This window comes from Anser brachyrhynchus (assembly GCF_964034855.1).
Source record: "Anser brachyrhynchus genome assembly, chromosome: 2".
Classification (NCBI taxonomy): Eukaryota; Metazoa; Chordata; class Aves; order Anseriformes; family Anatidae; genus Anser; species Anser brachyrhynchus.
The window spans coordinates 117,440,172-117,461,548 of NC_137695.1; the positions used below are offsets into that span (position 1 = coordinate 117,440,172).

At 40.2% G+C, this 21,377-nt stretch overlaps 2 protein-coding genes across 4 annotated transcripts in view; one reads left to right on the forward strand and one right to left on the reverse strand.

Moving 5' to 3' along the window:
• PRKDC (protein kinase, DNA-activated, catalytic subunit) overlaps positions 1 to 9,368 on the reverse strand; it is a 78,431-nt gene extending 69,063 nt beyond the window's left edge. For 2 of the 3 annotated variants that reach the window (XM_080583608.1, XM_080583610.1), the window contains exons 1-13: positions 9,082 to 9,368; positions 8,866 to 8,942; positions 8,678 to 8,770; positions 8,097 to 8,171; positions 7,547 to 7,655; positions 6,192 to 6,304; positions 5,397 to 5,496; positions 4,803 to 4,858; positions 4,666 to 4,696; positions 3,799 to 3,956; positions 3,399 to 3,545; positions 1,658 to 1,822; positions 783 to 951 (exon numbers count right to left, since the gene is read on the reverse strand). In XM_080583608.1, the coding sequence (XP_080439734.1) occupies positions 783 to 951; positions 1,658 to 1,822; positions 3,399 to 3,545; positions 3,799 to 3,956; positions 4,666 to 4,696; positions 4,803 to 4,858; positions 5,397 to 5,496; positions 6,192 to 6,304; positions 7,547 to 7,655; positions 8,097 to 8,171; positions 8,678 to 8,770; positions 8,866 to 8,942; positions 9,082 to 9,226 (1,438 nt within the window). In that variant the 5' untranslated portion in view covers positions 9,227 to 9,368. Of the gene's footprint in view, positions 1 to 782; positions 952 to 1,657; positions 1,823 to 3,398; positions 3,546 to 3,798; positions 3,957 to 4,665; positions 4,697 to 4,802; positions 4,859 to 5,396; positions 5,497 to 6,191; positions 6,305 to 7,546; positions 7,656 to 8,096; positions 8,172 to 8,415; positions 8,657 to 8,677; positions 8,771 to 8,865; positions 8,943 to 9,081 lie in introns of those variants that run through there. The other variant, XM_080583609.1, reaches the window with a different exon arrangement.
• Positions 9,369 to 9,633: 265 nt separating this feature from the next.
• MCM4 (minichromosome maintenance complex component 4) lies at positions 9,634 to 20,536 on the forward strand. Its single transcript, XM_080583612.1, has 16 exons — positions 9,634 to 9,841; positions 9,915 to 10,073; positions 10,150 to 10,313; positions 10,403 to 10,501; positions 10,635 to 10,730; positions 10,820 to 10,915; positions 11,435 to 11,573; positions 12,017 to 12,237; positions 12,718 to 12,838; positions 14,974 to 15,233; positions 16,923 to 17,288; positions 17,598 to 17,725; positions 18,454 to 18,661; positions 19,202 to 19,430; positions 19,548 to 19,681; positions 20,049 to 20,536. Exons 1-16 carry the CDS (start codon positions 9,772 to 9,774, stop codon positions 20,139 to 20,141), a joined length of 2,583 nt encoding a protein of 860 aa, XP_080439738.1. The 5' UTR covers positions 9,634 to 9,771; the 3' UTR covers positions 20,142 to 20,536.
• Positions 20,537 to 21,377: the final 841 nt, after the last annotated feature.

Below are 21,377 nucleotides of genomic sequence, written 5' to 3' on the forward strand. Positions count from 1 at the left end.
GTCTGAATGCAGTGATCACTACTAAGGCATTCTTCGTAATGCCCATATGATAAAAAAGAATAACTCCCAATGACTCTCACAGACATGCAGTTAGGATATCCATTCTGGCACGGTGCTTTGGGTGTACAGCACATCCCAAATGAAGAACAGGGAAACAATGAAGATACTACAACAATAGAGAAAAGCCACTGAAAAATTAAAAATCATTTTTAAAATTAATTGTAATGAAGCATCAGCATACTGGGAGCTAATAGAATTGCCTGCTACCAATACTACCACATTTATTATGTTTGCAGGACTGTATCTTACTAACTGCATATTTGGAATTTTCATTTTTTACTATGTACAAGTCTGACAGCATAGAAAAGACTATTTCTAACAGATGACACTAACTCTACTTCCTCTGATACTTCACAAGGGTAACTGAAATAGTATTGAACAGACTTTTGCATGTTTTTTGTAAAAGCTCTTTCTTACCACTGCCCTCCAAAGTAGGAATCTAAGTCTTACGTTTAAACAGATTATGACAAAACTATGTTCTTCTGTCCTTGATCATAACGCATGCCGTCACCCAAAGCAACTGTTAAATACATTTCGTAAGTGATTTAGCAATGGATTTTGTAAATAATAACACAATGAGAACCCTAACTCTTCATTATTAAACAGTTGAAAAAGCTTCCTTTTTGACACCAAATGACTATTCCATAAACCTTTCTTAGAACCAGTTAATCAATTTAGGAAAACAAACAAACAAACAAACAGAGTTAATATCACAGACTCACCCACAGTGCCAATAAAACTCCAGAGAACGGGACCTTTTCCTGAGAGGGCTAGAAATACCTTTATTATAGATCTGCAACAGATTAACTGCATTTTTTCACTGTATTGTGGAAAGTTATTGATTTGTAGCACAACTAGATGTTCGAGAACTGGAGTGTATACCTCTGGAATCTAGAAGAAAAATAAAAAAAACGTGAAGACAATGATTCTAGTTCATTATTAACATGCAGAATTATGTTAAATTATTTAAGCAAGAAACTTTGTTAGAAGAATTTACGTGATCACCTACTCTAAGAAATGGTAGAAGACTTAGCAAGTGAATTCATCTTAGACATCTGGAAAAACAGAGTAGGAAAGTTTACTGGAGCACACAATGAAGAGTTGTTCCTGAACAGATCAGAGCTCCATTGGAATCACTCCTAAGCTTATTAGAAAAGTTCCAATTTAATTAAACAAGAAAAACATAACAGTATAATCTGTTCATCCTTAATCTGAAAACAGAACGTAAGGGAAGTTTCTTCTCCACCCTAGCCTTACTTCCCAGCTTCAGCTAGGATACAGAAAACCCTCATTACAAGACGGACAACACAGCATCAATGGAAAAATCAAATTATCAGCCTCAGAGAACATGCTAAGTATCAGTATCAAAATATTTTAGTATTTTCTACAATTTTTTTTAGTATATTCCATGCATTTTCTTTATTCAAATAAAATATAGTATTCTCCTGACATTGTCCCATCCCTTACAAGCTGAAAGTCATCACATTTCAGATAAAGAAATACCTTTTATCATAGGTATCAAGTTCACTGCTACTACCTTCTTATACATCCCAAGCTGCATAAAAAATTTGACTGGTACTTTAAATACTCCACTTACTGTATCTAAATGGAATATCACACTTGCAATAGACTGGAGGAAACTTGGTAGCTGATACAGCTGGTCATCTATTGTCTCTGCCTCCGTGAGGTACATTTGCTTACAACGCTGAAGGAGCTCAACATACATCTCATCAACATCCTTAGAATGTATAGCTTTGCAGGGCTTTCAGACAGAAAATAAAATACTGGTTTAGCAACTTCATACACAAATAGGAAAGAAGGCCACAGGAAAAAAAAACATAGTAGGAAACTGACTGTGGAAAAAGAATGGATCGATTTAGGTAATGATAAAAAAGTTAGGCGAAAGGTTGAATCTAATCTGCCTAAGAACAGGGTAACAAAATAAAGACTATCCATTTATCACTTGTAGAACTGTAATTGTTTCTTCAGAATTATTTTAGCAATTAGATTGTAAAAGAGTTTGCCTTGAACTGGAATCAATCCCTGAACATTTGTTCTGGCTAAGGTTACTAACTGCAATGGCAGCAAGACATGCTTCCTCACAACCTGTCATCTGAAGCTTGGCCAAGATTTAGTCTAAACAGGCTAACAGCTATTAGTGCTTCTTCATACATTAAAGATTTACAGGTATTTCATCATTAAGATCCTTCTTTTCCTGTTAAAGTTTGAAGAATTATATTGTTATGTATAAATAATAATATACTATAGTATAAACAAACACTATAGTAATATATAGTGTATAGTAACAGTATATATATATATATATTTATCACAGTATTTACGTCATGTGATTTTAATATAATTTAAATCAATTTATTGTATTGCATAACAGGTATTTTTAACATTGTCCTGTCGATTCAGTAATCTGATATACTTCATTTTTGCGAGGAATTAATTGAGCCTTAACTCAATCCCTTTCTAGCTCATATCCTGAAAGAAGACTAGGTTTCGACAATGAATGCTGAGAATTCTACAAAACAAATGTACTCAGCTCAAATGGCAGCAAAATGGAACAGATTCAGTTAGGAACCAGATACGGTTACACTTCCTATCCTTCTCTAAATAAATAAGAACTTAATCTTTGAGAAGGGGGGAAAAAAACAAATGTTTATAACGTTGTGGTATAAAAGTTGGGATGGCACCATCAGGCACATAGGCTGCAGATACATAAACACCATTCCTTACAGGACCTTTATGGTGATATTCCCATTTCAATCAACCACTGACAAAAGTTGGAAACTGATTCCTAACAGTGCTTCCCTGACAGACTGACCTGACCCTCTACTCAAGTATATAAGCATGGTTTTGGTTTTTAATTTACGCATGTTTCACAGGTTACCTCCTAGTCTCCTACAGTTAGCAGCACCCTTTGGGTGTTCAGGTTGAGATTCCTGCTTTGTAGGAAACTATCTGAACTTCCAGAGTAGAGCTGGCCTGGACTCTAAAATGCACACAGAGCTAATGAGAAATTGTCTGTACCTAAGTGATTAAGCACTTCCTTAAGTTTTGTGACATCTTTACCTGAAGTCCACCTTAGAACTAGTACAGAAGCAGAAGTAACTACAACCTAGTGGTCCCACTAAATTCAGTACACATTTCAGTAACTTTCAACCACAACATATTTACAGTGCAGCTAATCAAATTCAATACTTAATCCAGAAACAGGAACACTTTCTATACAACTAGATGTTCAAAATCATAAAATGAGTGGTGTATGAATCTTAGCTTTAAACCAGTACAAGTAAACTGCTTTGTCAGAACAAAATTCATGTACATACTGCTGCAAAAAGCCCATATCCACGAATAGCGATGGACAACTCCTTGTTGCTCGAATCCATTCTTCTGATGATTCCATAGAACTGCTCCATGAAGAATTTCAATTTGCTTTTGTGTAGCTCTGCATCCTTAGCTACCATTATGGACATCTGTAAAAGAGATAGTAAAACGTCAGGATTTCCACACAAGAAACTACAAAACAAAAAAACAAACAAACCAACAAGCACAGTAAGTCCTAAAGGATACATAGCTTGTAATATGAAGCATTTTGATCAAATTAACTATTAAAATAAAATAAAAATAATCACTGAACTTCCAAGCAGCAAGTATACCAAATATCCCCACTGTTTCAAGAAATTTGACTTTGATTTAGCCTCAGAGATTCCAGTGAAGTTGTGATACCTGCTTGAGGAATGAATCCAGTGCAGAATGAGCAGCTTTCTTCATCTCTTGATTTGGGTGGCCACACCATTTACACATTGTTTCAAAGAGTATGACATAGTTGTCCAATAGCAGGGTACCAAACTGAGCAGCATGAAAGCTGAACAACTGTAAACCAGCTGCAATTTTAAAACAATTCTCATTAAAACCTAGATTTATATTCTGCTTTTTAAAAAAAGAACAAACTATAAAAGTCCGTGTTACGACTTTAGGTAGGTGTATCTACCATGATAGGAATAAAAATGTATTTTTGTAACCTTTATAGTATCAATATCCAAACACTAAGAATTTAAGCATAAAAACAACCCTCGAAAATCCTCTTCTTTTAATGTACACCACTATGGAAAGCACAGCAGAGTTCTGAAATAATTTATATTAACAGAGAAAAAGAAAGGGATTCTGGTGATTACAAATAATTATACTCGATCACAGATTCACAAGGATTTAGTTTTGTGGTCAGGATATAGCCCAAGTCCCCTCCTCCACCAAACTGCAATGCAGTTTGCTGCATTTGCTACATTACTGCCTAATTTGCTTCATTCCTCTTATTTCTACTCCTGCTATGATCCTCCTCTTATACCAGGGTTTTGTACTTACTGCATAGGAGCAAATGGCATCAAGTGTAATACGGCTGTAAGCCAATTACAGCTTACCTAGTTTAACCAAATATTCATTTAACTCTTAAAATACACCATTTTTGTTCCCTGATCAGCTTAGAAGACTAGAGTGCTCTGAAGAGAACCAGTAGAGAATAAACATCTCCAGAAAGAAGAATTCATTGTACGAATGGTATCCCCCACGGGATGACCAGAAATATTATAGTCTTACCTAGATGGACTGCATATCGCTTCTGATCAACCTGTAATATGAAAAAAAAAACCCACACGTTTGTCATATGCGATTAATTCTTCTTCTCAGTGGGGCTAAATAATTTATGTGGATCGATTAAAATGTAGTAGATCTACCTGCGGCCTGATTGCCTTCATTGCAAAATCAAAAATCTCCTTTGAAGTTTGAGGATCTGCGAAACAATCCAATAATTAGTGTTCCATTATTGATACACAAGAGAAAGAGTGAAGATAAAAGATATTTTTATCCAAAGCTTTACATGAAGAAATAAATTGGAAAGCCTTAAATATTCTATTTTAAGAAGCAGAGATGCTTTTTTCCAAAAACACTCTTAAATATAAAAAAATAATAATTTACATTATATTTGTCGATAATTCTGAATACCCTTGTTTCAGCTGATATCTATTCTAAAGTAAACACATCTCTGTATAAACTACACTCTAGCTTCAATACTGCTTTCACAGCTGTCCACTCTCTGGTTACAAAACAGCACTTTAAACCTTTACATACAGAAACACAATATCAAGCTATCCCACACAAAGACATACTACAGGGACCACATAGCTGCATAGGCCTTGCTTTTGCATGAACCATCTACCAGCAGGGAAATTTTTGTTCCGAGTACACAACTAGAAATAGTGCTGCTTGCTAGCTGTGTAACAGTTAAAATATGTCAAAATTGTTCAACTGTCTTACATGAAGCTACATACCTTCATCCACAGACTTGGTAAAGTTGTACATGAGCGCAGCCAGTCCCCTCAGGCATCCTGCTACAACGGTTAGCTTGGGTACCCTTGTAGCTGATGTCATCTAACAAAAATGGGAATTGAAAAAAAAATATATCCTCAAGATAAAATAAATTTACCTCCAAGGTTTCCCAGTTCATAGAAGTGCAGATAAAGTAATATAATCCAACTTAGTACAGCTATGTCACCACTCACCTCTATGAACATAAATTTACAGAAATATCTACTACTCAGAAATCTCCTACAATTTGAAGGTGTTTAACTACAAAAGTGTAAGAAATCTTTTTACGACCATAAAATATGTTCTACCAAGACTAACAACAGCAAAACGTAGATAGCTCACGCTAACCTCTTAAAAGCACAGAATACAGGAAAGCAAAGTTGGCAGAAGCATGCTCTTTACCTGAAGTGCAAGGATTCTGCAGCTAGCAGAGCCAAAATCAGAAACTGTCAATGAGTGGCAATATAACTTTGCTCAGGCACAAACTGCAATGATCATCATGTGACATCTTTTTTCACAGTTAATTTGTTCCTTTATGGTCATTTACGGCCTTAAATATTTACTTGAAAAACTTCTCAGAACTGGAGAACTATAACCTTAACAGTACTTAAGGAAGCCTTTATGATTGTCCAGTTAGATCTCTACACATTGTACTAAATAAGAATAGTACTACAACATACAGAACCAAAAACACCAAAGGGAAAACAAACAAACAAACAAACAAACACAAGCAATGCAAGAGTCTGAAAAGCACATACCTGTGTTTTAAGCTCTCCCAAATAAGCTCTGAATAGTTTTTCAGAGTTGTTAATCATGTCACTGGGCTGGACCTCTCCCAAAACTCCCAAAAGCTCATAGATCTTCTCCAGTACTAGGAAGTAATTTATTATTATTAATTACTGAAATAATTTCTACTGCAATTCCTATGTAACTTGCAACCATAAGACAACCATCCCTGAGGATTTTACTTTGTGATTAGCATGTGAGGAAAACATATATACTGCATATGTATACGTCTGCATACTATGATGTGAGATGCACTCTTATCTCATATTAATAAATGTATTTTTTTTTAAAACATGGCTTAGAAAAATGATTAATAAAGGCCATATCCACTGAAGAAGCATTTACCAATAATTCAAGTTTGCTGCTGGCCTTGAGGTTATGTCAAGTCTTATAAGTACCACCAGGGTGAAGGCCAACATCTAGCAGAAGTTACCAAGCTTGAGTTCAGCCTAACTGGGTTCCATGCAGACACAGCAACTTTTCTAAGGGCTGCATCCGTCAAGCCAAAATGTTAGCTGGTACTAGCCAAGAACATCAGACATGTTCAGACAGTTCATATTCAAGAACATCAGACATGTTCAGACAGTTCATATTAGTAATCTTAATATTCTAAAAAAATATATAATTAGGCAAGGCAGGAACTGATAAACTCCGGAATTAAACTAAAGCTGCAGCTTTGTGGAAAAAAAATGCTAGGGCTGGAATAAGGTTATGACAAGCTTTAGCAATCAAGCTGGGGTTTACACAAACTTTGACAGGTATCTGACAGCCTGGAATTTACTCTGCTGTTCATAAGAGCACCCACTGTTGGGACTGGGACTACTCTTAAAGCTCACATTATACACACACATAACCTGTAAGTTATAAAGCAGGTATAGGAGTAACTTTTAAGCTTTAGATACACCAGGTTAACATTGAATCTAGATAAAAAAAATAATCTAACAGCCTAGCCAAGGTAAGTTGGTTTATACCAAGAAAGCTGTAAATACTGTCAGGATTTAGGCAGAGACTAGTAACAACAGATTAGACATACAAACGCTCTTTTACATCAACTACACTAAAATGCTGTATAGATTGCCACCGCTGAATTCAAATATATAATTGTTCCCACATATTAGCTTACACACATACACAGATCTGCTAAGAAATATTAACTGCATGATCACGATCAGAAGACCTGAACAAACTTTACTGGCTTTAAGACTTGACAGCTACCATTTCTAAACACACTTGCTATGGTAATACCAATTACACTTTCTGTGGGTAATAATCAAACAAAACCAGAGTAAATAAAACAAAGGACACTGACAGAAAAACTAAAACCTACCTGTATCAGAAACTCTACTTCTTACTGCAAGCTCCCCATAAAATTTATTAAAGATCTCCCCAACTTTCATTTCTTCCATAAGACGGGAATGTCGTAAATTTTGGAGCAACTAGAATAAATAAGAAACAAAATTGCTGCTGCACACAGTAACAAGCCTTCTGAAAAAGGCCTTACTCCACACCTTTCACATGCTGTGTCTAATCTATTTTAACAGGATATGTGTGATATACTTTTTTTTTTTTTAAAGTATACAAGTGGAAAAATTCTCCGTAAAGAACTATAACAAACCGGGAAAGAAAATCCACCACTGCTTCCAAAGCAACTGTGTCTTGCAGTATCAGATGAAGGACTAACACATTGACATCTGAGCAACCTACTGTAGCAATACGAAAGACAATCTGTCATTAAGACCTATCTTTTATTAACATCTAATATTACACTATCAATATTCTCTTGCTACTGTGGCCTACAGATTTTCTACTCGATAAAGCACAACTATAGCAACACAACAGGTTTTTCTAGGAAAAAGAGATTATAAAATACATTTTACCTTTATCAGAAGTTCCAGGGCTGGAATTTTGCATTTTGCTGCCCTTTCTTTTGTATAAACGCTAATACAAGTTTGCTAGAGAGGAAAGGAAAAAGAGATTATGATGCTTGTAAGTACAGAAAAATTAAAAGATAATGATGTGTTTACCTACGCCTTTGAAGTTTCTGTTCCTAACACGTTCAAGGTTTTAAAAAAGACTGCAACAATAGAAATAGTAATACTGAGAGGGGTCTCCTTGACAGCGCTGCAGCAGCATCTGCCACAATAACAAATCCAGGCTCAAGCAAAGAAGGGACAGTTTCTGGAAGGAAAGGCACACCTGGCAAGTCTTCTGCCTGCAACCCACCATTCCTCGCACGCTGCAAGAGTAACTTAGCAGGAGAAATTTTACAGAACCGATGACTTGGAAGCAACCACCGCCAAGAGAAGCAGTTACAGATTACGTGTGTGCGGACGCGCGCTTGTTACAGGCGTGAAAGCCAAGGCAGGGATTTACGGGACGCAGACCGGAGCTCACAACGAGCAGGTTCGGCGCCCGAGCCTGCTGCGTGCAAGGGGGCAGCCCCCGGCCCCCCGCCCACCTTGAGGCTGCGGGCGTAGGGATGCGCCCTGTCGCCGACCTTCTCCAGGAAGACGCACAGGAACCGCAGCGCCTCCTCCCTGCAGTCCCGGAACTGAAACGAGAGCGATGGGGAGTGTGTGTGTGGGGGGGGGCATTTAGGGCAGGGCCGCCGCAGCCAACCCCCCCCCCCCCCCCGAGCCCACCTACCTCCTCGGCGCCCAGCGACCTGTAGACGAAGGCGGGCAAGCCCTGCTCCGCCGAGAGCACCAGGGACACGTGCAGCGCTGCGGGGAGAGGGGACAGCGGGACGCGGGGTCAGGGTCCGGGTGCGGGTTAAGGAGTTAGGGTTACGGACGCGGTGCCGGTGGCGCAGCCGCACCGCACCGCCCCCCCCCACCCCCAGCCACCTCCCGCTCCCCGTACCCTGCGCGGCGCCGGGCGGGCAGGCCAGGCAGGCCTCGGCCAGGGCGCGGAGCAGGCCGCAGGCGCGCAGCGCGGCGCCGGGGGGGTCGGCGTGGCGCAGGCAGCCCTGCAGCTCCCGCAGGGCGCCCGGCACGACGCCCGCCATGCCGCGCGGCGCCGACCAACGCTGAATGGGGCGGGGGGGGGGGAAGGGGGGGGCGGTGGCGCCCCCCTGCGGGGAATGGGCCGTCCCAGCCGCCCCGCCCCGCCCCTCTGCCGGACTGGCAATGGGCGGTCCCCGCTCTGTTTTGCCGCGAAATTCGGCCGAGAGCGGGAGGTTCCATTGTGAGCCGGAGGGAGGGTGTGCCGTTCCCGAGGTCGTCTACCGCTCGTCAGGACGACGGGCGGCCCTCAGCGTAACGCTACCCCTCGGGTACCATATAAATATCCCACCGCTGTGCTCTTGGGGGCTGCGGATCTTCCCCCTCCCCTTCTTCCCACCACGCTCCCCGCGGGCCCCCCCCGCCCCGCCTCCGATGGGAGATCCCACCGCGCCGCGCGCTCCCATTGGGCAGAAAGCGCGCGAGACGGGGAGCACGTGACTCAGCCGGCGCGGGACCCCTTCGGTCTGCGGGGGTACCGGGGAGCAGGGGGCGGCCGCCGCCATTTTGTGCCGGGGGTCCTACTCCGGCTCGCCCTGTCGCGACAGCCATGTCGTCGCCCGCCTCCACGCCCAGCCGCCGGCGCGGCAAGCGCGGCCGGAGCAGCAACCCCTCGACCCGTGAGTGCTCGGAGGGGACGGGGAGCGGGGACGGGGGGCTCCCGGTGCCGGTTTAACGGCCGTTGTGTCGCAGCGCAAGACGCCCGCTCGCCGCCGTCCCAGAAGCGCCGCCCGGACGACTCGGCCTCCCCCGGGGACCTGCAGCCGCTGCCCACCTCGCCGCCCGCCGACGCCCGCAGCCCCGGCGCCGCCGACGCGCTCTTCTCCAGCCCGCCGCAGTTCCGCCACTCGGGTACTCGCGGCCCCTCGGCGCGGCTCGGTCGCGATTTGAGACCTCGATGGCCCTAACCTCGCCCCTCTCTTCGTAGCCATTCCTCTCGACTTCGACATCAGCTCCCCGCTGACGTACGGCACGCCCAGCTCCAGGGTGGAAGGCACCCCGCGCAGCGGCGTCCGCGGGACCCCGGTGAGGCAGAGGCCGGACCTGGGCTCTGCCCGTAAAGCCAGACAGGTCGACCTGCACTCGGATGGGGTAGGTTGGACACCTCGAACCTCCTGTCCAGCTGCTTCTTTTTAGGCCAGCTGCTCGTATTTCCACGTGCTTAACTTCTCTCCCTGCAGCCAGCTGAGGATTTGGTAGCCAGTGAGCAATCTCTTGGACAAAAGCTCGTTATCTGGGGGACAGATGTGAACGTAACCTCATGCAAAGAAAAATTCCAGGTAGGTGAACAGCTCCTTCTTTTCCTTTTTCAATTGAAAAGCTCGTTTGTTTTGCACACACTAAGTTTGATACAAAGTAGAGGTGCATACTATTAAATTCTATACATCTTTCCCTGTCATTTTGGATATCCAGAGGTTTCTTCAGCGTTTCATTGATCCACTGGCTAAAGAGGATGAAGACATTGGCTTGGATCTTAATGAACCACGCTACATGCAGCGCCTTGAAGAGGTACTTGTAACATAGCAAAATGTAGCTTTTTTTTTTTTTTTGGCATTACCTGGTAGCGAGCTGAAGATTTCTTTTCAAATATTTTGCAGATTAATATGGTCGGGGAACCATTTCTGAATGTAAATTGTGACCATCTAAGAGCATTTGATGAAAATCTTTACAGACAACTGATCTGCTATCCTCAGGTGAAGTAGTATGCTTGATTTCTGGCTTTTAAGAGGCCTCTTCATATTTCTAGCTTTAAATATTTTTGTTTAAATGCAATGCGCAATTCTTATGTTCAGTATAATGTCTGCATCTGTATTCAATTTCTTCATTTTAATGCCTTATTTCATAGTAGTTAAAATTTTGGTTTTAGATCTTATTGTGGGTCTATTGTAAATGTAAAATTAGGTGGTAAACTGCAATATCCTGAGTATTGTACCTTTTTCTTTTGCTTTTGCAATGCTCAAATAACTAAACCTGATCTAAACAGTGAGTTTCCTGTTATGTAGGAAATGCTTAACTGGTACAACTTTTTTCTTGTCATTCCTGGCTGATCAGCGACACTTAAAGTGCTTTATGCAAAAATAATTCATCCTGTGAGGCTGGTGTTTTGTTTGTGTGTGATGTGGGGTGTTGTTGTTGTTTTCTTTTCTTTGTTTTGTTTGTTTTCTTTTTGTTTTAAACATCTAAGCTTAAATGTTTCTAACAATTTTATACAGGAAGTTATCCCAACGTTTGATATGGCTGCAAATGAGATCTTTTTTGATCGTTACCCTGATTCCATATTAGAACATCAAATTCAAGTACGGCCATATAATGCATTGAAGACTAGGAATATGAGAAGTCTAAATCCTGAAGGTAAACTTTTGATTGCCATGTTAAAAAAAACAATGTGAAGGATTTATATAAGCCTATTGAATATTAACACAGAATTTGTATGACAACTGTATAAAACTGGACATCTGGTACATTCAGACCCATGTCTTTTAGTTTGTATAAGTCTGTTTTGAAAGTAAGTGCTATAGAGCCCAAATGCTGAATAACATATCCATAAAGGAATTTTTTCTGACATCAGCTACCCATGTTCTTAGTTCTGCAAGTGCAGAAGACTTTTTTGTATGAACGCTCATGTGAATTAGTATACTTGTACTGCACAGTTAAAACTATTTCTGTTTCGGCTTGGATATAATACTGGTACCTAGCCAAATGTCTACTTTCCACCTAAAAACTAATATAATGTGGAATTTGGAAGTTTATTTTAAAGAGTGTGATGCAGTGACGTAAATATTTGTATTTTGTAGATATTGATCAACTTATCACCATCAGTGGTATGGTCATCAGAAGTTCCCAGTTAATTCCTGAGATGCAAGAAGCGTTCTTTAAGTGCCAGGTTTGCGCTTTCACCACAAGAGTAGAAATTGATCGCGGCAGGATTGCTGAACCATCAGTATGCAAGCAGTGTAACACAACGCACAGCATGGCCCTGATTCACAACAGATCCCTGTTCTCTGACAAACAGATGGTACGTTGCACTTTGAGTGTGGCTAAAATTCAGCGTGTTTCTTCAGACTGAAGGTTTGAAAAAGAGCAAAACGTTTTTCTCCCTTTTCACATGTGGAATGTATTAGTGAAAGTATAGTCCATACTTTGGAGAAGACATGCACTGAAAGGATGAAATGAAGTATGTATGTTTGTGTGTATATCTAAATGTTTCCAAATGGAAGTCCCTTTACATATGGTATGCCCATTTCCATCTCAACTGGATGAGCATCGTCCATAAACAGCACTTTAGCCATACCCGTAATAATGAACAGAATTTTAATTTTCACCATATCTTTTTATTACCAATCAGTTTTGCTGTTTGTAGATGTTTTGCTCGTGAGCAACATTCCTGATTCAAAATGACACAGAAGACTCTGATAATACAAGATCCTGTTGAATGCCTTGTGGACAGTGTTTTCCTTTTTTGAAACTAAACTTCAGTGTGTTCTATTTTTGCTAGATCAAACTGCAGGAGTCTCCTGAAGATATGCCAGCTGGGCAGACGCCTCATACGGTGGCACTGTTCGCTCACAATGACCTTGTTGATAAAGTTCAACCAGGCGATAGAGTTAACGTCACAGGTAAAATCTGGCTTGAGTATTTGCATCCTCCTTCACTCAATCTTAACATTGTAATCTGAGCATGCCTGACAGTTGAATACTTCATAGGATGAATAATGCGCATCCAAAAAATTCCATGAAATGGAAATATAGCCTAACTTGCATAGTACTACTTCCATATGCTTGTTTGTAGCTTTATGTCTGCTGCATATAAAATGGCTATGCAGCAGCCTTCCTTCTTTACAGATGTTTGTGTATGTTCCCTGCAGCCATAACTTGCCACCTTCAGTTGGGTTTTCAGGTATTTGTGAGGCTTCACTCAAAATTAAATTAGCTAAGGGAACCGTGAGTGGGATGCAATTCCAAACGCTTTGGATGAGTCATTTCATCCAGGTAGCATAGGTCTACAGGCAGATACACCTGCAGGAGTGATCTGTGGAGAATGAGAATGTGCTGAATGGGACCTGATGGGATGCACCCACAAGTGCTAAAGGAGCTGGCCAGTGTCTTTGTAAGACCATCCAATTATTTTTGAAAGATCATGGTGACTGGGGAAGATTCATTAGGACTGAAAGAAGGCCAGTGTCACTGCTGTGGCAAGGGTGAGGACCTGGGGAACTACAAGGCCAACCAACCTCATCTTGACCCCTAGGAAGGTGATAGAAGAGGTTTAGAGATGCCTTTCTGGATTACGTATGAAGGACAAGGAGGTGACTTGAAGTAGTCAGCATGAATTTACAGTGGATACTAACCTTCTGCAATGAGGTGACCGGAGCAGTGGATGTAGTTTGTGCTTGACTTTAGCAAGGCTTTCGTCATTATCTCCCGTAACAGCATCACAGGCAAACTGATGAAGTATGGGTTAGGTAAGTGGGCAGTGAGCTGGATTAAAATCTGGCTGAGCTGCCAGCCTCATAGGGTTGTGATGAGCATCACAAGTCCAGCTGGATGTCTGTCACCACACTGCAAGTGTAGCCCAGGATCAAAATGAGGGCCAAGTACTGTTAGAAATCCTCAGTAATGACTTAGATGGTGGTGTGATGGAGCACAGCCTCAGTAAATCTGCAAAAAAATGGAAGGAAGCAGCGTTTGATGGATCAGATGATTGTTTTGCCATTCAGCCAACAGCTTCCTGAGATACGTTTAAGAGTATTTCCTGCAGGTCAAGGGAAGTGATCCTTCCCCTCTGCTCAGCACTGGTGGGGCCACACCTGGAGCACCGTCTCCCTGATGCAAGGCAGAAATGGTCATGCTGGTGTGAACCCAGTGAAAGGCCGTGAATTTTGACAACTGGAGCCTCTGTCAAATGAGGAAAGGCTGAGTGAGATAGCTGGGACTGTTCGGCCTGGAGAAGGCTCGGGGTATCTTACTATGTGTTTATGGTTACCTGGTGGGAGGGAGTCATAGAGCCAGAGCCAGGCTCTTCCCAGTGGTGCCCAGTGACAATGCATACGGAAATGGGCACTTTTTTTTGTTCCCTCCAAGAAATTCTAATAGAACGTAAGGAGAGAGGTGTGTGTTTGTGTTTTTTTTTTTTTTTATGTGTGTATCTTCAAGCAATCTCTAGAGGTCCCTTCTGACCTTGATGATTCTGTGCTGCTGAGAATGTTGGTGAGGAGGCAGCATCTTAAATAGTGTCTGCTGTCAGGAGAATGGTAACATAGAAAGTCTTGTGATATTTCAACTATGTTTTTTTTTTTTTAATAAAAAAAACAACAACAACACACTGCTTTAAAACAACTGCCATGTTACCAGCAGTTATAGATGCACTATAAGCCTATTATGAAATTTGGCACTTACCGAAAAGGGGGAATTACTGACTTCAAACTTGTTTAGCAGCAGGCCTTTCAAAAGCATCAAGACTTAAATTTTCTTTTTTCAAAAATGCTTAAGTATTTTCCTTGTTCAGAATGCTTCTGAAATGAATGCTAAAATATATCTGCAAAACAGGGTATAGATGACTTACGTATCTTCTGTCAGCTTCCAGGTGACTTAGTGGTACTGGGAAATAAACTGATTCAAGTATTTAGTCTGTTTTGAAGAGCTTTACTTTGCAAAGGAAAAATGTAGAATTTTCAGTTTGGTGGTTTTTATGTTTCTTTATATCTTGTATCTATATCTACGGTATCTTTAATGCTGTCATTAATTGTATTCAGGTATCTACAGGGCAGTCCCAATTCGAGTTAATCCGAGGGTCAGCGTTGTAAAATCTGTCTATAAAACCCACATTGATGTCATACACTATCGCAAGACTGATGCAAAACGCCTACATGGTGTTGATGAGGAAACAGAGCAAAAAATGTTTACAGAGGAACGTGTGGGAATTCTAAAAGAGCTTTCTAAAAAAGCAGACATATATGAAAGACTTTCTTCAGCATTGGCCCCAAGTATCTATGAGCATGAAGATATCAAAAAGGTAAACAAAATTCTGTATTTGTCTAGTAAATTGTTATTTATGTGCAAGTACACTTGTAATTATTTGCTATAGAAATGAGGCTTCAGAATGAAAAAACAAACAAAACCCCTGGATCTTGAGCAGTCTTACCGCTTGAGCAGTCCTAAAAACCTCTGGTCTTGTCAGGATGGAGTTGCTTCGTAAGGGTATCACTGTTTTCATGGTGTTCAGGACTTAATTTGAGGGAAGATGTTTAAAAGGTAGAAGGGCATCAGAACTGGGAAAATAAACTACAGCCAATAGTGGGTCTCAAAGCAACGTTAGACACTGGAACAATCCTCTTTAAAAAAAACTTGTATATCTTTCTTCACAGACTTGTGTATTGTCATAATTCACAGGTTGCTGAAATGGCTAGAAGTTGAATTCAAAGCCATGCAATGATGAAATTGAAACAGAAATGGAAACACTGTCTCTCTTTTATTTATTTCCTCACCAAACTGATATGGCACATTGGGTGTGAGCAGGTGGAGTTGAGGAAAGCTAGGGACTCCTTAACAAGGGACGTTCTTCACGTTTAGACCAAAATGTGTTCACAACATCATCCCAAACTTCTGTCATTAACACTTGAAAGTGCCTGAAATCCACATGCATTGGAGTGCCAATATTCTATATGGGGGACCTTGAGGAAAATATAATGGGTCAAATCATGCTTGTTTTAGCTACTGAATAGGTTTTACTAACCTCTGGAAGTTGTTCTAAGTAAGAACGGAACTAATATGAATAGCTCACTCCATGCTTGTGCTACGAGATTTCTTCTGTGCTGTAAGAAGTTGTGTAGAAACTTTCCATGAAGTAGTGTACAGTTTTCCTCCTTTTTTTCCTTCCTTTTTCCAGCTGCCACATACTTGTCAATAAAAAGAAGTGATAGTCAATGACTTCTTAGTGTATATATATGCTGCTGAAGAAAATATTTTAAAAACAAAAAACGCCTAGGAAATACCAGATTTTCAAGCTGATAAATCTGGGGGGAGGGAACACTCCTCTCTGATAATTCTAGATAAGTCATAAAACTGGAAGTATATGTTTCACTACTTTCAAAATACTGGAATTAAGTTGCTTTTATTTCTTTACTAAAACGTCAATCACTGGCTTTCTTCAGAAGTATACAGGAGGAATTATTGGTACATAACAAAGAAATAAAAACCCTAAACACCTTGTTATGAGCACGTAAAGAACTTTTATTTTGGTCATTTTGTGAACACAGTAGTTTTTCTTAAAAGAAAGGAATGCTTGGTTTGTTTTGGAAAAAAAAGGTACAAACAGTAACTTTTTCATGCTAAGAAAGAGGTAATAATACTGTGGTCGCAGATTAAACATAGCCTCATGGTAAACAGTAGTCTGTTCTGGCTTTTCTGTTGTCATCAGAACTAGTTACCAAATTTTGATTACATAAATTTTGGAATAGATAAGAATCCAACTTGAAACTTTCAGTTAGAAGCTGTGATATGCTTGTAATTAATTGTAATTGAGGCTGTCTGTAAAGAACAAACCCTTTTTAGACTTCTAAAAAGTTTCCAGTGTCATTTTTCATGTCCAAGTTAATTTTATCAGTTTCAGTTTATTAGATGGTTCAGTTCAGTGGTTAGATTGGCTGTGCTAACTATACACGAGTTTATGTTTTGACTAAAGAGTTTTTTTATTTTTTACTAGGGTATTCTGCTTCAGCTTTTTGGGGGGTCAAGAAAGGATTTCACTCACACGGGAAGAGGCAACTTCCGCGCTGAGATCAACATTCTTCTCTGTGGTGATCCTGGTACTAGTAAATCACAGCTGCTCCAGTACGTGTATAACCTGGTGCCTCGAGGCCAGTATACATCCGGGAAAGGCTCAAGTGCAGTTGGTCTTACTGCGTATGTGATGAAGGATCCAGAAACTCGACAACTGGTTCTTCAAACAGGCGCTCTAGTACTTAGTGACAATGGCATTTGCTGCATTGATGAGTTTGATAAAATGAATGAAAGCACAAGATCAGTTCTGCATGAAGTAATGGAACAGCAGACTCTATCCATTGCAAAGGTAAGTGTCTGATCAATTCCAGGTTCTTTGCTCTAAGCATGGTGTCTGCTAAGCAGCTAAAACCCTAAAGTTACCAGAACAAGGGTTCGTACTTTTCTGATGTCAGTGGATCGATCCTAAATTACGTAACGTATCTCATTTACATAAGAACATGGCTTTCATAGCATAAACTGTATTATTTCCAGATGCTTTTCTTCTTGCTTTACTCTAAAAGGCTTTTGCAACAGAATTTTTGATTACAGAACCCATTAAATACTACTGGTGATACCTTGAAGTTTCTGGTTTCACAACTGCTTTTCATTTTGGCAGGCTGGAATTATTTGTCAATTGAATGCTCGTACATCTATCCTAGCAGCAGCTAACCCTATAGAATCACAATGGAATCCAAAAAAGACTACTATTGAAAACATCCAGCTTCCTCATACGCTGTTATCAAGGTACTGAACTCCTCCTTGCATGTGTCATTTTTGAAATGTTATGCTTCCTTCTGTGAAACTGATTCAGTATGGTAGAATCAGAATTATAGCTTCTGCGTGAGTGGAACACTGCCTTCTAGTATACACATTTTGATCTTGAACAGATGATCTGATGCGATCTGTAGGATTTCATTTACTTCTGTTTTTTGTTGTTTTTCCCCTTGTCTCATGATCGCCTCCTAAAAGAGCTGTCCTGAAACTTATAGTGGTTGATGGCTTGAACAAAAACCCAGGATGTTTTTCTTAGACCCACAGAAGTTTGAAATGAAACACTGATTAGAGAACTTGCACTGGATGTGGTAGACTCTAAAGCTCTGTGCCTGCTTATTTTTGTTCTGTGAAATTCAGTCAGGAGGGAGCAGTGCTAGCCTTTTTTGGATTACTGCTTTAGCAGTAATTTTGTTCTTTGTTTGCTTAAAACAAGCAAACAAAAAGAAACAAACCATCAGCCTTGAACATGGGAACTGAATTTCACAGAGCATCTCATCTTCAAAGTTTCAAGTACATATGTTGAAAGCAAATCCAAACCATGATATTCTGAATTTTAGAGTTGTAGAAAAAGTTTCTTCCAGTCTAATAGAATATACAGTAACTCCCAACTCTACTTGTGAAGTGAAAAACCATAAGCCAGACTACTTTAAATTGCAAGAAAGTATATACGTTAAGTATTGGATTCTTATCTCTTCCAGATTTGACTTGATTTTTTTAATGTTGGATCCACGTGACGAAGCCTATGACAGGCGTCTTGCTCGCCATTTGGTTTCGCTGTACTATCAAAGTGAAGAGAAGATGGAGGAGGAATACATGGATATGGCAGTACTGAGGGATTACATTGCCTATGCTCGTTGTTACATAAATCCCAGGTTAAGCGAAGAAGCAAGCCAGGCCCTTATTGAGGTAAAGTAATTGCTGTTAAGAATGTTCCAAGGCTTCACTGACTTCTCAGAAATGGCAAAATCCCCTAGTATGTGTGCTTCCTGTTTATATACAACTTTTCTGTAAGACCTATCAAAAAATCACAAGGATTTAAAAGGAAGGAGGGATTAGTATAGAAGTCATTCTGTGCTTTAATCCTTAGCTTACTTTCAGATGTGTTGGCTTGGTTCTATGACATAAAAGCATAAAATTCTACTGAAGTGAAGTAACTTGTCAGCATAGATGCATACAATATTATATAGGACTCCCTCCTCTAAGGGTTTTTCAAGTGATTCAAAACTGTTTGTTATCATGGCTCAGTTGCTTTATCAGGAAAAGATGTATCTATGCAGTTATTCTGCATCATGCAGGAACTGTGCAGGTTCACAAGAAAAACACTGTTTAGAACGGCTCTCTCTGGTTGCTGAGAGTCTGAGGTAACAGGTGGGGGGTGAAAGGGACTCTGAAAATAAGGGCAATAGCAGGATTTATTGAACTAGTTAATGCCTGTCTCCTTTTCAGGCATATGTGGACATGAGGAAGATTGGTAGTGGCAGGGGAATGGTTTCTGCATATCCTCGACAACTTGAGTCTCTGATCCGACTGGCAGAAGCACATGCTAAAGTACGCTTTTCTGAGAAAGTCGAAACAATTGACGTAGAAGAAGCAAAACGCCTCCATCGGGAAGCTCTGAAGCAGTCTGCTACTGATCCAAGGACTGGCATTGTGGACATATCCATTCTCACTACAGGTCTGTGGTTTTGTAGTGATAAAGCTGGGATGTTATTGGGCTTTTGTCATTTGAAAATGTAATTTAACCTGTCCTCCTTGGTTTATTTCTAAAAGCTGTTTACTTTCTTGTTTTAAGGAATGAGTGCAACAGCTCGTAAGCGGAAAGAGGAGTTGGCTCAAGCCTTGAGGAAGCTTATCCAGTCAAAGGGTAAAACACCAGCTTTGAAATACCAACAGCTTTTTGAGGATCTCCGAGCACAGTCTGACGTTGTAAGTTTTCTGCTTTGTTTTTTGCATTTTCATTAATTTAAAATTATGGTGTTTTTGCAAATCAACATCGATTTGTCTTCAAATCACATTATGGAGGAAAAGTGAGACCATAGCCTTTTAAATTAATATAACTGGAAAACCAGTTCCACTGCATGAGATCCGATTTCCAAATCTTTGCCACTTCAGAAGCTAAGAAAGAAAACAGCTTTGGGGTTCCACTCCAGACAGCCAGATTTCAAATTAAAGAATAAAATAAAATTTGCAGGTGTAAGGCGGGAATACCTAATAAGAAAAGTGGCAGGAATTAAGCTATTTTTGTTGTCCTTTTTCCCCTCCATCTTTACTTGATTTATCCCTTCTCTTTAAGGCTGTCACTAAGGAAATGTTTGAGGAAGCACTTCGTGCCTTGGCTGATGATGACTTCCTGACTGTGACTGGAAAAACTGTTAGATTGCTGTAAGTTAGTCTTTCCTTGCAAGCCACTTGTAACGGCTTTTATTTCACCTTATTTACTATATTGCTAGCCTGCAAGATCTTCAAGATTTGGGACTATCATTTGCTATAAGAAGTGCCACTCAATCTCTTGTGCTGATAGTAATAACCATTACGAAGGTCTTAAACTCCCTAGCTGAATGACGCTATTTACATTTGAGCAAATGTAATTGCCATGGTTTTTTTTTTTAGAACACGCTAACAATACTATCTGTATTTCAAAATGAATTGTAAAAATTCAACTTAAATGACTCCGATAAATGAAACTTGACTTTGCTGTCATCTGAAATAAAGTTATTTGATTTTAAAGTGTTTTTAGCATTCACTTCAAATGAAAATAAATGCATACTGTGATGAGCACAATTTTGTAATTGCTTGGAACATTTCTGAGACCATGAAAGAAGTTGGTTGTCAGTATGCTTTGTTGCCCCCAAGGTGAAAAAGGCAGGTAACTTTTACTTGAAGCTAAGTGTTTTTACTGTAATCTTAAATATAACTGGATAAATTAAGATATCCCTCTTTGTTGCAATACCATGTAGTAAGTCTTGAAAGAAACGAGCTCCCAGTGGTGCATGACTGGAGAGTCTTCCCCAATTAAGGAAATGGGCACTTCCCCAATTATACCCAGGTTTACTAATAAATACCCTCAGCCATTGCTTGGCACTAACTGCTACACTTTAAACAGTTGAGCTAGCAGAAGAGTTCCTTAGTTCACTTCAGTGCAGACAGCACTGGGCTTACCTCAACTGCTCACTAAGCTATTTCAATCTTTAGACTGAAATAAAGGAGTGCAGGAGTACTCTGTGCCACTGCTTCCAACAGCCCTGAAGTGAATATACCTCATTTGTAAAAGGGGGCAACTTACAACCTGTGTTTTCTTGCCTACTCGTTTATTATATGAGCAAGATAGTGTTTGCTTAACTGTAACTGAACTTTCCGTGATTCATTTCAATTGCAAGGGAGGAGCTTTACTTCTGTCCAAGAGTTTAAAAATACATTAGAAACATGGGTAATAAAATTCCAAACTACCTTAAAGGCTGGAATCAGATTCTCTAATGGCACTTGTTTTATGGGATCTTTTCTTCTCTGCCATTTTATTAGCTATGTATTTTGTTTATAAAGTAACCATCTTGTGACCTCTTCTTTCCTTTCTCTGCTGTAACAAACCTTTATTTCAATTACCTTTTATGAGAGACTGGTACAA